The 14,629-nt window shown below is 45.4% G+C and overlaps 1 protein-coding gene across 2 annotated transcripts in view; it reads right to left on the reverse strand.

Moving 5' to 3' along the window:
• ABCC1 (ATP binding cassette subfamily C member 1 (ABCC1 blood group)) overlaps positions 1-2,198 on the reverse strand; it is a 115,421-nt gene extending 113,223 nt beyond the window's left edge. For both annotated transcript variants that reach the window (XM_074322977.1, XM_074322976.1), the window contains exon 1: positions 2,063-2,198. In XM_074322977.1, the coding sequence (XP_074179078.1) occupies positions 2,063-2,110 (48 nt within the window). In that variant the 5' untranslated portion in view covers positions 2,111-2,198. The remainder of the gene's footprint in view (positions 1-2,062) is intronic.
• Positions 2,199-14,629: the final 12,431 nt, after the last annotated feature.

A 14,629-nucleotide genomic window follows, 5' to 3' on the forward strand; every position in this document is an offset into this window, starting at 1 on the left:
AGCGTGCAGACCTAGAAAACACAGAAATTATCTGTTTTCTGTTATATTGGGTTTCTTCTCATGTACCAGCTGCACACACTCAAACTCTGGTTCCAGGGCACCTCCAGAAACTGGGGCATCCAGCACGTCCAGGTATCCAGAGGGAGGCAAGTCTGCAAGGCCAAAGACTGAGGGAACATCGAGGGCCTGACAGAGGTGAAGGTCAATCACCTGGCAATTTCTGGAGCGCGACGTCCTTGCAAGGAGAAAAAAACCCAACTGGTCTTCCCAGATGAGCTTCTTAAGCTAAATAAACAGAGGACACCCCCCAAACACACTCGACTTTGGAAAACCTCATTAGTCATCAATCAAATACATCCTGATACAGAATCTAATGTATGGTCATATGTATAATATACGGTCATATAATAGATATGACCATACATTAGATTCTGTATCAGGATATATTTGATATATATACATATGACCATACATTAGATTCTGTATCAGGATGTATTTGATTCCCCTCTATAATTTAGGAGAAGAAAAGAAACAATACTCCAGAATTCACAGCAACACTAGACCATCTGGATCCTTGCAGAGAAAATCTTACTGCTGTTATACCTGGCACAGAGAGCAAGGACTCCACAGGTTTTCCTCTCTGCTAAATAGTCCTATTTTGCAAATGGCCTGCTCTCCAATCATTCCCAGACCCTGAATACACAGCTGTTTCCAGCCTTTGAGTAAATCTCTGATCCCACTGGCCTGACAATGGGAGGGATACCAGGGTGAGATTGGTTGTTCTACCAAAAGGTATGCCCCCAAAATAAAGCCTTCCCACGGGGCCCTGAAGAATGACTTTTTCAACACTCCAAGTGCAGCCTGAAAGGAAAGGACCACAAAACAGGACAAGAAGTTATTTTTGAATACTAATCACCAAGGGTGCTTCTCTCTCCTGAAGCCTACACAAAAGGGGGAAAACTATCATGTCCAGATCTGCCTAGCGTGTTTACAAATAACCAACACGGCCTAACACAAGTGCCCTCCTGGAACAAAGGAGGAATTCCCCCATCAGAGGGAAGCTAAAGCCAGAGACACCAGGATTGAACCATAGGAAGCTGACACTGGAGACCCAACCAGGCTCAACACTGAACATTCAGAAGAAAACTTGCAGAGGTAAAAACTGGCGGAGGTCCTCACAGAGAGGAGCCTTATATTACAGGGGTGGGGTGGCACCAGGCCACTGGTACCAGGGGCCTGGGCATCCTCAGCTGCACCCCAAACCTAACCCGAGAGTCAGGTGAGACATGGCTGGGGTGAGCAGCCCTACCTTCTTTCCTGGCTGTTCCTCCAACATCCCTACTTCTTCCCTTGTTCCTCCAAACTGCCCCACGGAGTAATTAAGCCAAAAGAAAGTAAAAGACGATAAAAAGACATAACCACGGAAGAGTAACGTGGATGCAAAACAACTGGGGAGAGGGTAAACCTCAACCAATGACTGGGAAGCCCCTTTCCACAGCCAGAGCCCCTCCCCAGCTCAGCCCTTGGATGACGGGGCGTTCTTTGTGAATGGGGGGACCCCAGCCCACAAAGGAGACGGGAGAACTTCAGCAGAGAGACAACCGCCTTTACCGCCCTCCATCTCCGGCGCCCTCCATCTCCGCCGTCCCCTTCCCTGGAAGGTTATTAACCGGAGAGGGAACCCCAAAGCAGGAAGGACCACTCCTTTCGGCCCCCTCCCCCAGGCTCTGGCCCTTCACCTTTTCCCCCGAACCCCAGAGCTGGGCACATGCAAATCGCTCGCCCTTCCCCCCGGAACTGAATTACCCAAGTTTTCCTTCATCCGCGGAGGCTCCCGAAGGAGCCGCGGCGGGCGGGTGGGGAGCGGGACCCCCAGGCCGGCTGCAGAGCGGGGAACGTGGCGCTCCGGTCGGCAGCGGGTGCCCGGGGTCTGCGGGCCCGACCGCCCGCCCGCCCGCCCGCCCAGCGCTGTGCTTCCCCCGCGGGCCGGCGTCCCAGCCTGCCGGGCGCCCTCCCTCCCGCCCGCCGCCCCACGCGGGCCGGGCGGCCGCCGAGCACTCACCCAGAAGGGGTCGGAGCCATCCGCGCTGCAGAAGCCCCGGAGCTCCATGCGGCCGGCGCGGGCACCGGCGGGCACCGGCGGGCGTGAAGCAGCGGCGCGGCGGGCAGACAGGCCCGGCGGCGGGCAGCGGCGACGACTGGAGGCAGCGGGGAGGGAAAGCGGCCGCAACGCCGCCTGATTGGCCGGCGCGTCGTGATGCGGCGGCCCCGCCCCGCCCCGCCCCGGCGCCCGGCTCCCCTCGCAGCCCCACGGCGTGGGCCTGCAGGACGCAGTGGTCTGCAGCCTGGCCGGATCCGCTGGGTCCCATCCCACCCCCATCGGAGGCCCCGGGAGCTGCGGGGATCTCTGTGTCCATACCTGGCGACCAGTTTTCAAATCCTACTGTAGCAACGAGGACGACTCATAATAATAACAACCGGGAGAAAATAACACGTCCTGAGTCCTCCATGCGCCTGGACTGTGCCAAACACCAGCTGTGTGTCCTCATTGGATCCTGTGTATTATGACTTCCCTTTCATGAAGGAAGAAAACAAGGTGCAATCAGGTCAAGTGGCTTTTCCAGAGTCACCAGGCTAACCCAGCCAGCTGACTTCAGAGCAGATAAGAAACATCAGAGGTGGATACACTGACTAATCTGTTGGAGAAACTGAGGCTCAGAGAGGTGAAGTGATTTGCCCGAGGTCACACAGCTGCCAAGTAGTGGAAGTGGGATTCGAACCACAATCAGTCTGACTCCAGAGCACTCATGGCCCGAGGACTCCAATCGCCATCCCAAACAGCTATGGGCCCCGCATGTGTGCAAAGCACCTTGTTTTTTTTTTTCTCTCAACCCTCTTTGAGCAGCATTCAGGAAATGATCTGATTATTGATCCTCCTCTTAGAGATAAAGAAACTGAGGCCTACACTCAGAGTAATAATTAACAGGCATTCACAGTTATGGGGCTTCCTAAAGCTTTGTTCTTGACAATGAACATAAATTAACTTGAGTCATGCTCACAGCGACCCCAGAAGGGAACTGCTATTATTATCCCTATTTTGCAGTTGAGGAGACTGAGGCTCAGCCAGGCAGAGTATTTTGTCAGGGCTTGTGTAGACAGTAAGTGGCTAAACCAGACTTTGAACCCAAGCAGGCTGGTTGGGAAGGGAGGCATCTATAATGCTAACCATTTTGCTATATTGTCGCAGAATTGTTTAATTCACAGGCAGCCAGTGACAGAGGAGCTGGGGCTGGGCCCTGGGAGTCTAGGCTTTCACTGTGACACCTGCAATGCCTTTCCTCTCCTCCCTTAATCCCTTGCCTGATGTGTAGTTTCCATTACACACACACACACACACACACACACACACACACACACACACACAAGCTGCACCAACTAAAACAGAAACCATGGTTGAATTTGAGACCCCCAAAAGTTCAGATGAGGGAGGGAGACAGGATTGTTTCCTATGATTTTTCTTACTGGCCCAGGTTCCCCTCAGGGTGAGTGACTTTTTAAGGGACAATTTAATTAGTTTCAGGTGATAATGCTCCTTGTGTTATTGCTTTGACATTTATATAGTCAACAAATACTTATTTAGCACCTACTATATACCGGGTCTTGCTAAGAACAAGACAAAGTTGCTGCTCCTATGGAGCTTAAACTGTTGGGGTTTCTTGTGGGTTTTTTAAAAGTATTTTTTCATGGTAGAGGAAGAAAAGGGTATTTACAGCTGTGATAAAAGCTAAGAAGAAAAAGCGGGAGTAAGAAGGCCTAAAAGGGTCCCAGAGTGGAAGTCAGGGAGGGCTTCCTGAAGGAAGAAGCCTTTGAGATGAGATACAAGTGATGAGTCTGCTTTTATAAGGCCTGGGTTGTGTCCTGGGCTGAAGAAAACAGCTTATGGAAAAACCATGAAGCAGGACAGAGCAGATCCTTGAAAGAACCTGAAGACAACATGGGTGACCGGAACCCAGAGAGAGAAACAGGAGAGATCAGAAGGGGCCAGAGCACGAAGGACCTTGTTGACCAATGGACGGATTTCAGCTTGGCCCTAAGAGCAATGAGGAGGCCACTGGTAAGTTCTAAGCAGGGCACGAGACAGGGTCAGATTTCTTTCCATTCTTATCCAAACTCATTATTCATTCATTCTTTCAACAAATATTTACTGGGCAAACCCATGAAAAGATGCTTAGCATCGTTAGTCATCACGGGAATGCGAAGAAAACCCCAGCGACATACCATTACATACCCACAAGAAAGACTGAAATGAAAGGCCAAGTTTGAGCCAAAATGAGAAACGACTGAAACTCTCACACTCTGTTAGTGGTAGTATAAATTGGTCCAACGGCTTTGGAAACCGGTCTGGCAATTTCTACTAAATCTAAACATACAACTGCACAGTGACACAGCAATTCCACTCCTTTCCGAGAGAAAGGCATGCTTATGTCCGTCAAAAGACGTCTACCAAAAATTCAGGACAGCTTTATTCAAAATAGCCAAAAACTAGAAACAACCTAAAAAAAAGGATGAATTTGTTGTGGCACACGATGGCACACTACACAGCAATTTTTTTTTAAAGGATCAAATTGTTGACACGTGCAACAATGCAGATGTATCCCATAAAATATCATAAGGAACAAAAGAAGCCAGACACAAGAGTACATTTTTCATGATCCCATTTAAATGAAATTCAAGAACAGTCAATATTAATAGATGCTGAGCGAAGTCAAAATAATGGTCACGTTTGGGGGGCTATGATTAGGAAGGGGTACAAGAGAGCCTGCAGTGGAGCTGGAAGTGTTCTGTAACTTGATCTGGTGGTAGTTACATGGTTTTTATACACAAACACACACACATTTTAAAAATTCATTGAGCCTTTCCAGCATACATTATTTTGTACTATATTTTCTTATTGGGCCTATTGATTTGATATACTTGCATTCCTTTCGTAAGTATTTTAGTTTTATTTTTTTATACGTAGTTCCATGTGCCGTAATTGTAAATAAATGCATAAGTGTAAAAACACACACACACAAAAATAAAAAAATAAAGTTCACTGAGCTGGATGCTTTAGGTTGCACTCCTTTATAAAAATTATGCCTTCTATGAAAAATTCAAATAGATAAATAAACTATTTACTGGGGCCGACCATCTGCCAGACACTCAATTAGGGGCTGTAGACACAGCAATGGACAAAGCAAAGATCACTGTCCCCACTTGAAGGAAGCGGAGGTTAGACCAAACAAATGAATACACCCTTTTCCAGAAGCAAAAACTGAGGGTTAGAGGGATGAGGTAAATCGTCCAAGATCCTACAGCTGGGATGTGGCAGAGACAAGCCGCAGCCCTGCTTTTAACCACCAAGCCCTCCCTGAGCTCCCCTTTCAGCCACAGACTCAAAGGCCCTCTCCTCCCTTTCTCTCCAAGCCCCTTCCTCTAGGCCCATCTGTGGCTCTAGTACAAAAAGGAACACCCTCCAACCAAGCGGCTCTGGGCCCCGAGCCAAACCCACACAAATAACAAACAAAATGATTGTTGATAAAAATGCAGGATGTGGATTTCAAGCATCAGCTGCATTGGTAAAGTCTACCTATGATTAGGTAAATCACATAGACAAGGGTGCCAGAGAGATCTTTTTTATTTGTCCCTATTATCACAGCACCCTGTTCCGGTGCGTTTATTTTTGCGGTACTTATTACTCTTTCTAATCATTGAATTATTTATTTGCTCCATATGGGCCTCCCCAGCCAGACTGGAAACTTGCAGCTACTGCTGTCTCTCACCTCTACTGCTACCCCAGAGTCCTCCCTGGTCTTCCCATTTCTGTCCCTCCCCGCTGCAATCAGACAGAGCTCTACAGAGCAGCCAGAGGTGTCCCATTAAAGCGAGAAAGCTACTACACCCCTGCAGAATGGCTCCGATGGCCTCCCATCGTGTTTAGTACAAGATCCTATACACCCACAAGAAGTGAAAGCAGGGACTCGGACAGATACTTGCGCACTCATCTTCGCAGCAGAGTCCTTCACAATAGCCAAGAGGTGGAAGCAACCCAAGTGTCCACTGACAGACGAATAGATAAACAAAATGTGGTGTATGCACACAATGGAATATTATTCAGCCTATAAAGGGAAAGAAAGTTTGACCCGTGCCACAACAAGAGTGAACCTGGAAGACATTATGCGCAGTGAAATAAGTCACGAAGGACACATATTGCATGAGTTCATTTATATGAGGTTCCTAGAATAGACAAATTCATAGAGACTGAAGTAGAATGGTGGTTGCCACGGGCGGCGGGGAAGGGAGAGATGGGGAGTTAGTGTTTAATGGGGACCAAGTTTCCGTTTGGGAAGATGAAAATGTTTTGGATGGAAAGTTCTAGGGGAGTCCCAGGGAAGAGCCACTATACAGTTTCAGAAAAGCAACACAATAAGCCATCAGATGATTTTGCAGAATAGAGTGACGAAATAAAATGGAATCATGGTGGTCACGCTGCTAAATTCCTAAAATTAAGATTGTTGAGGCCTGAGGAAACGATTCCGCTCTTGTGTGAACAAGCCAGGGAACTTCAAGTGTTGACCTTTCCAGATCTGCGTCAATACCTGGATACACATCAGACCTCCAGGGAACCCTCTGATTCCCCTCTGAAGGACCAAGGAAGGAATGTTCACGTGTGCCTGACATCCACCATCCAGACCACCGGTCATCCAGAGGGCGACACTTTCAGAAACTGAGAACGCAGGACTGATTCTTCTCAAGAATGTACTGTTCACCATAAGAACTCTTAGCTGGTCTTTCTTCTTTCAGTTGTGTTTCCAGTTTGCAGACCCTAAGACCCTTGAATAAATCTTTATCATTTATTTCTAGCCAGAGCCTCCAGACTCTTTTTGAGGTCATTCAACACTTTCCAGTTCTTTCTTTCAACCACGCCAACAGTAGTAACAGCGAGTGCTTACTGAGTATGTATGCTGGGCCAGGTGCTGTGGTCTCACTCCATGGCCGACACAACGCTGTGAGTTTAGGGACTACGGTTAGACACATAGAGGTCAAGGGCTCGTTCAAGGTCACATAGCTGGTGGGTAGCAACATGGATGTTGAACCCAGGAGCCACTACCCTTTTCTGCTGCCAGTTCCCTCTGCTGAGTCAATAACAACATTAAAGAAGCCTTTGACAAAGGAGAAATCGAGATCAGGGCTGCACTGCTAGGACCAACTTCCTAAGGAGGAGAAGGGCGGCCACCATGAGGGCCAGCGGCCTTCCAACGGTGCTACTGGCACGAAGACTCTCAAATGGGCATGTGCAAGGACAGGGTTTTTGTTTTTATTTTTGTTCAACTTTTCATTGTAAGTACTTTCCAACATAAAGAAAAATAGAAAGACCTGTACATTAAACACACATGTGCTCACTGCCCTTAATTGACTTTGTTGTAGCCATTTCAAAGTAATTAGACTTCATGACAGGTCACCCCCAAATAGTTCAGTAAGTACCTCTAAAAGATAATGACATTCACTTGTGTAACCGCAATACCAGCATCACACCTAACAAAATTCCCTAATATTGTCTAATACCCAATTCATATTCAAATTTCCTCAATTTCACCAAAATGTCATTGTTTAAAAGCTGATGTTTTCAAGGGACCTGGTCAGAAGAAAAGGCCATCGGGAACGATCCTATAATCGACAAACCCTGGTTTCTTCACTCATTATGAAGAGGGCGAGCAAATGCCAGAGCAATTATGGGATGCCTTGTCAAATGAAGGAAAACATGAGGTTATGATAGGATTTAGGGAAGGGTCAAATTTAGGTGAAATGTAAAAGAAGCTGGGTTTTGATAGGCTCAAAGCAAAACAGGGCTGTGAATGAAGGGGTTCATATCTGCTGAGACTGCAAAGTGGACTCAGGGTCCTGTTTGCCTGAAACTACAAAGTGAAGTAAATGTGGACCTTTGCGTTCAGAAAGTCTTTATCGGAAGCTCTGTATTTGGGTTGGAAATCGAGGCAGCTTCTCGGTCTCCAGGTGACTTAGCTCTTGCAGGTGAGAAAAAGATATTTGCACTGACGTAATTTCAAACTGCCAATTTTCTCACCAGCTATGATTTTTGAGAACAAAGTTTCCCAGTGAGTAAGAAAGCGGTGGTTGCCCCGAAAAGGAGGTCACTATGACACTTTATAGCTGCAGAGTGTCCTCGGGAGAAATATTGTTTCCTGGTACCTCTGCAGCCAGCTTCATCTGTGTCTGTTACCCTAGCCTGAAGAATGGCCAGGCTGAGTTTTACTCTCTCAGTCTGATCCAATTTTCACTTTCTCACAATGCAGGATCATTCACTGCATTTAGTTGTTTTGTCTTTTAAGGGTCTTAATCTAGAACAGTCCACCATAAATGTGTGTGTGTGTGTGTGTGTGTGTGTGTGTGTGCGTGCGTGACACTGTCTTGTTAAAGAGACTGAGCCAGTTATACAGTGGAACGGTCCCACATTCTGGATTTCTCCTTCTGTTTCTTCATTGGTAGGGTTTAATTTGTTCTTCCGTGCCCTGTATTTTCTGTAAACTTTAGATCTAAAGGCCTGATGGATTACAGATTAGTAAACATTCTTCCCGGAACAAGGACAGTTTGAAGAGGCTCTGTTTCCACACAGACTTAACCCATCTAACTCACTCTTAGATATTTAACCAAGATAAATGAAAGCGGACATTCATGCGAAAACTTGCACTAGGCGGAACACAGCAGTAGGACTCATAATAGCCCCCACACTGGAAGGACCCAAATCTCCATCAACAGGTGAATGAGAAACAAATCGGATTATCTGCATACAATGACTACTACTCAGCAATAGAAAGAAACTGCACCTCACATCCATCTCAGAATCATTATGCTGAGTGAAAGGAACCACAAGCAAAGGCCCACATACAGTATATAGTGACAGCACATATACCTGGAACTGGGGGTAGAAGGAGACTGACTGCAAAGGGTCCTGAAAGAATTATCTGGAACTATAGGAACTTTCATTCTACATCTTGAATGTGGTGATTACACAGGCACGCACATTTGTCAAAACTTAACAAAGCGGATACTTTGAAGGTGTGCGTTTTATTGTATTAAAATCATATCTCAAAAGAAGAGAAAGGGAGAGAATCTTTTAGATCTGAGCTGCTGTGTGTTCTCTCTCCTCAAATGGACGTGCCCCAGAAAATGCTTGCGATCCAAGGCGTGTCTTCCTTCACAATTGTCCCTCCTCCCTATCACAAAGGTAAGGTAATACTTTACATGCATTTCAAAACCTGCTAAGGTGTTGTTTGTGAAACTCTGGATGCCAAAGGCACAGTGTGAAGTAATAGTGTATGTCTGGGAAAGAGAATAACCCTGACGACTGCATAACAAATCCTTCTGCATTGCAGATGGTTTCCAATTTGCTTTCAACCAACTTGAAGGAGGCCCTACATGGCTTGTCAGGTGATTGATCTGTACAAATAATTTCTGATAATGGATCAGAATGTGATGTGTGGCAAATTACATGGGAGTTCAAACACAACACGGGAGTTCAAACATGTCTGACCTTGAGTTACTTAGCTGTAACCAAATTTCCATTCCAGTCTCCTGTTTATATGAAAAACATTTCTCAGTGTTTACTTCTACGAAAACAAGAAACTGGAAGAGCGCTTATTCTCTAAACTCTGTCCCATTCCAGCAATAAATAATATTCATCCACAGATAAATAAACCTGAAAAAAATACACAAAACAATAACCAGCCCCAAGCATCTCATTAAAAAAAACTCATTTAGAATAAGGCACACTTTTTAGTGTATGACAATTATCGATCACAATGTAGTATATTTATGTTGTTCTGATCAATTGTGTTCAAATAATAATTGTAATGATAATTTAGAAAAAATTTTAACACTTAGAGCTTTATGATCACAGGATGGTCTTCAAAATTAGAGCCTTGGGGAATCAGGGCTTATTTTAAAAAACTATATATATATATATATATATATATATATATATATATATATACACACACACATAGATAAGTGTTTTGGTTACAGATAAGTATGACCAGGTGATTAATTTTTAAAAGATTTCAAATATATTACATTAGGATAGAAGTCGTGGGGGAACTAGAATGGAAATACAAGGTCAAGGGGGAAAAAAGAGTGAGATAAAACTTTCAACACTTAAGAGTTTATTCTTGTATATTCTTCCCACAAAATTTTCCACTTATTTTTATAATGTTGTGTGATTATGCTCATGGGTTGTTGTTTTTTTAAAATGAATGATGGTAGGTATATTTAATAGTGTGAAGTAAAAGTTATATTCTAAAATGTCAATATTTACAATAAGAAATTAGACTCGGCAACTATTTAAACTTATGATAAACACATTTTACATGTCAACTTAAAAATGTGCAAGAAAAGGGCACAGAGTTCTTAGAAATACTTTTAGGAGAGACACAAGCAAAATACTTGAAGATCAGTAAACAAGACCTTTTGTCCGTCTACTTGAGCAGTGATGCTGTGTCAAGCAAAACGCTCAACATCAAGACTGACAGGGTCCTGGGGCGGCCAGTTAGCTCAGTTGGTTAGAGCGCGGTGCTCTTAATACCAAGGTAGCCGGTTCGATCCCCACATGGGCCACTGTGAGCTACGCCCTCCACAACTAGATTGAAACAACTACTTGACTTGGAGGTGATGGGGCCTGTAAAAACACACTTAAAATAAAGCTTAAAAAAAAAAAGACTGATGGGGTCCCTACTCTCATGGAGATAACACTAGTTAGTAACAAATAAATATAAACAAAGGAGGAAAAAAGCCAATTTTAGGACTTGATGATACTTTGAAGAACACAATACATGTAATAGAAAGTTTTTTGGGGTGAGGGTGTGGGTGAGTGTGGGGGCGAAAGGCAAATGGGTTGGTCGAGATAAGTCTCACAGAGGAAGTGACATTTGAACTGAGACCTGAATGATGAGTGTGTCAGCAAACAGAAAATCTGGGAAAGAGTGTCAGGCAGAGGAAACTGTAAGTGCAAAGGCCCTGTGGTAGGAACAAGCTTGCTGTGATCTAGGAATAGAAAGAAGATGCTGGTGGCTGGAGTGCGGTGAGTCGGGGGAGTGTAGAAAAGCTAGGCTGGGGTAGGCCATGCTGTGGCGTCTGAATTTTATTATTCTAAAGAAAATAGGAATCCTTTAGTAGAGTTCCTCAACCTCCGCCCTATTGACATTTGGCCCAGATAATTCTTTGTGGTGGAGGCTGTCTCGAGCACTGTAGGACGTGTGGCGGCATCCCTGTCCTCTACTCACTAGATGCTAGTAGGATCCCACCTCATTCCTCGTGACAACCAAAAACAGACATTGCCAGACATCGCTCTGAGGGGATCCACTCCTATAATGGGATACTACACAGCCCCCACAAATGGTGGTGCTGGTCTAAATCCCAGGAAAACACCCAGGACCCCAGTGAGGCATGGCAGATTGAACACACTTTATTTCTGCTCCCTCTCACAACCTCCCTAAAATGCCCATCCAGGAATAAGAAAGGTCAAAATTAATGAGGAAAAAGACAATGGGAGAGGAAACGACCTCAGATGAAGGGGGCCAACAAAGTTTTAGAAGACGGAAGGCAGGTGGTAAGTGAACTAGCAGAAAACAGAGCTAGAAGCCACCAAGAACCAAGCTACTCCCCACCACAGAAGCCAGAGTTTGTCTGAGAAACTGAAAATGCTACTTGCCTATGAAGGCTGTGGTGAGCTGTGTGGGGGTCAGTGTAAAGAAAGGTTAGACTCCTCCCACCCCACAAAGCAGGTGACTGACTATATTTTTCTCAGCCACAGCATAAGACAGGAAGTTTTAGAGAAATTACATTTGGGAAGGGGCACAGTAGGGGTGGAGTGAGTCCTGGAACTGAAAAACAGGAGAATTAAGTGAGAGTGTACCCAGGAATGGTGAAATTCCCAAGCTTTGGAACTGTGTGGATTTTTTTTTTTTTAACCATAGGCATATATTTTTCAAAATCAAAATCATGAAGGTTTTGAAAATCAGTATCATATCAGCATTGTTCAAACATCAAAACTATAAGAAGAAATACAATGGGAAGTCTCTCTCCAACTCCTGTGTCCATTCCTATATTCCTAACTCCTGCCAACAGTAGGTAACTACTGTTATGAGTCTGTTGTCTATCCTTCCAGAATTCTTCATACACATGTCCATAACATAGATTTCCTCACGGTATGACCTGAGGGTTGGTGTCCCCACCCCCGCAATTCATGTGTTGAAATACTGAAGCCCAACGTGATGGCGTTAGGAGGTGGGACCTTTGGGAGGTGATTAGGTCACGAGGACAAATGAATGAGACCAATTCCCTTATAAGAGCCCCCAGAAGCTCCCTTACCCCTTCCACCATATGAGGACACAGGGACAAGGCACTGGCTATGAACCAGAAGGAAGGTCCTCACCAGACTGCCACCATACTGGTGCCCTGATCGTGGATTTCCAGCCTCCAGAACTGAGGAACACATTTCTGCTGTTTCTAAGCCAGCTAGTCGGGAGCCTCCCAAGACGCTTGCAGGCCACGTGAGAAAAGATGGGCCCAGTGGCTGTGTTCCTTTCCTCAGAAGAAGCCGAGCTCACTAATCCCACAAGGGCTGATCGAGGGAGATTTCTGGGGAGATGTTCTCGAGCGTTACACTCTGTTCCCTCCGGAGCCCTTTTGTTTTTTGATTATCATTTATCAGTTCACAAAGAGTCAGGCCCTGTGCTACGCTAAGCACTTGATATACTTGGCCTGTTTTGTCTTTTCACAACAGAACCCATGTAGCAATCAGTTACGTATCAGTTTTAGGGCCCCACCAAAAGGTTTCAATTCTTTTAAAATCAGAAGAAAAAATAAATACAACCCTGCCTTTATTATATACATTTTTTAGCAATGGAATCATAAAATGTAGTTTTAGGTTTGTTTTGTTTTGTTTCTCAATGGAGCAATGGGCCTGGCCAGCAACCCTACGGGGTAGGCGCTATTGTTATATGATTTATCCAAGGGAGGAAACTAAAGTCTGAGAAGTGACTTGCCCAAGGTCAGCCAGATGGAAAGTGTGGGAACAGGTACTAGAAGCCAGGCCTGAGGAAGCCTGAAGCGCATGCTTGGCCACTAAGCAAAAAGGCCTCCAGATCAACACTTATTACTTCCAGGAGATGTGTCTGGCTGGAGCTGGGAGGTTTACCTTGGAAGCCTTAGAGATTTGATATAGTCTTCAAATATTTTAGGGGCTGTCAAGTGGAAAAAGTATTAGCCCTGTTTTGTATTGCTCCTGAAAGCAAGAATATGGGGAGTCGGGTTGCAGGAAAGCAGAGTTTTGACCCAGTGATATAGTGAACTTACTGGAAGTAACAAGATCCCTGTCAATGGTGATTTACCCTACAAACCAAAGATGGGGTGTTTGACCCCAGCCCCTGCCAAGAAAAGAATTGGAGGATTGCTGCCTTGGGAGGGGAGTGGGACAGAATGAGATGAATTTTTATGTGCCTTTAACATTAAGATTGTACGGTTGCAAATATTAGCAGTTCGGCAGTTTAGAGGCGTCTGGATCCTCCCTACCCCACCCCAATTTGACCGATCCTCACTGAGACCTGTCACATACAATTGGTGGGAGTATAAATGGATAGTCTTTTTGGAAGAGCTGTTGGCAGTATCTATCAATATTTAGACTGTTCATACCATGTGACTTAGCAATTCCGTATGGAAGAACCTATCGTATAAGTGTACGAATATGCAAAGATATTTACCCGAGGGTGCTCACTCACAGTGTGTTTATAACAGCAAATGTTTGCCAACACCCTGTGTCCGTCAGGAGGCCAGGTAAATGAATGATGGTATGTGACAGCTATAGCATTGTATCAATGGTCCAGGCTCTGCTGTGGCCCTAGGGATCCAAAAATGAGCATAAGTGACAAAGACCCCCCCCCACCCTGTGGGTGTCTTCCTTGTGGGAGGGGACGTCAGCCAAGAAACAAAAATACTGAATAAGTAAATCACATAGCGTGTAAGAAGGTGGTAAGGGCTGTGTTGAGAACTTGAGAATTGGGGGTAGAAGTGATGGCATGTTGCAATTTGAAGTAGGGGTAGGGTCTCTCTGAGAAGGTGACTTTGAGAAAGACTTGAAGCTGGGTGAGACACCTACCATTTCTTGTGGTTCTAAGGTGGAAGTTTATAGGGAGAACAACAGCTTGGAGGGGCCTGGCATCCCGCTGGCCCTGGAAGGACAATAGCTATTGTTCATTTAGTCCTGAAATTAACAAGAGCTCACAAAACACTTAATATGGAAGATGCCTAAAAGCATTTTAGTTTGCAAATGAAGAGTGGGAGGACCTAGGCTCTGGTGACTGTTCTATCTGCCTCCTCAAAAAGGAGTCCACACATCTCCAGCCATGGGCAAGGTGCCCGCCTGAGCGTCCTGTGTGCCTGGCACCTTTGTAGCAAACTGCCCATGTGTTCCTATCAGTTTAACCGAGTCGGGGAGGCTCCTCAGCTCCCTTTGTCCTTGATAAAGCCCCACAGGGCCTCCCCCACTAGGAAATGATGATGCCATTGGTGCGGTGAAGTC

This window comes from Rhinolophus sinicus, linkage group LG18 (genome assembly GCF_036562045.2).
Source record: "Rhinolophus sinicus isolate RSC01 linkage group LG18, ASM3656204v1, whole genome shotgun sequence".
In the NCBI taxonomy this organism is placed as follows: domain Eukaryota; kingdom Metazoa; phylum Chordata; class Mammalia; order Chiroptera; family Rhinolophidae; genus Rhinolophus; species Rhinolophus sinicus.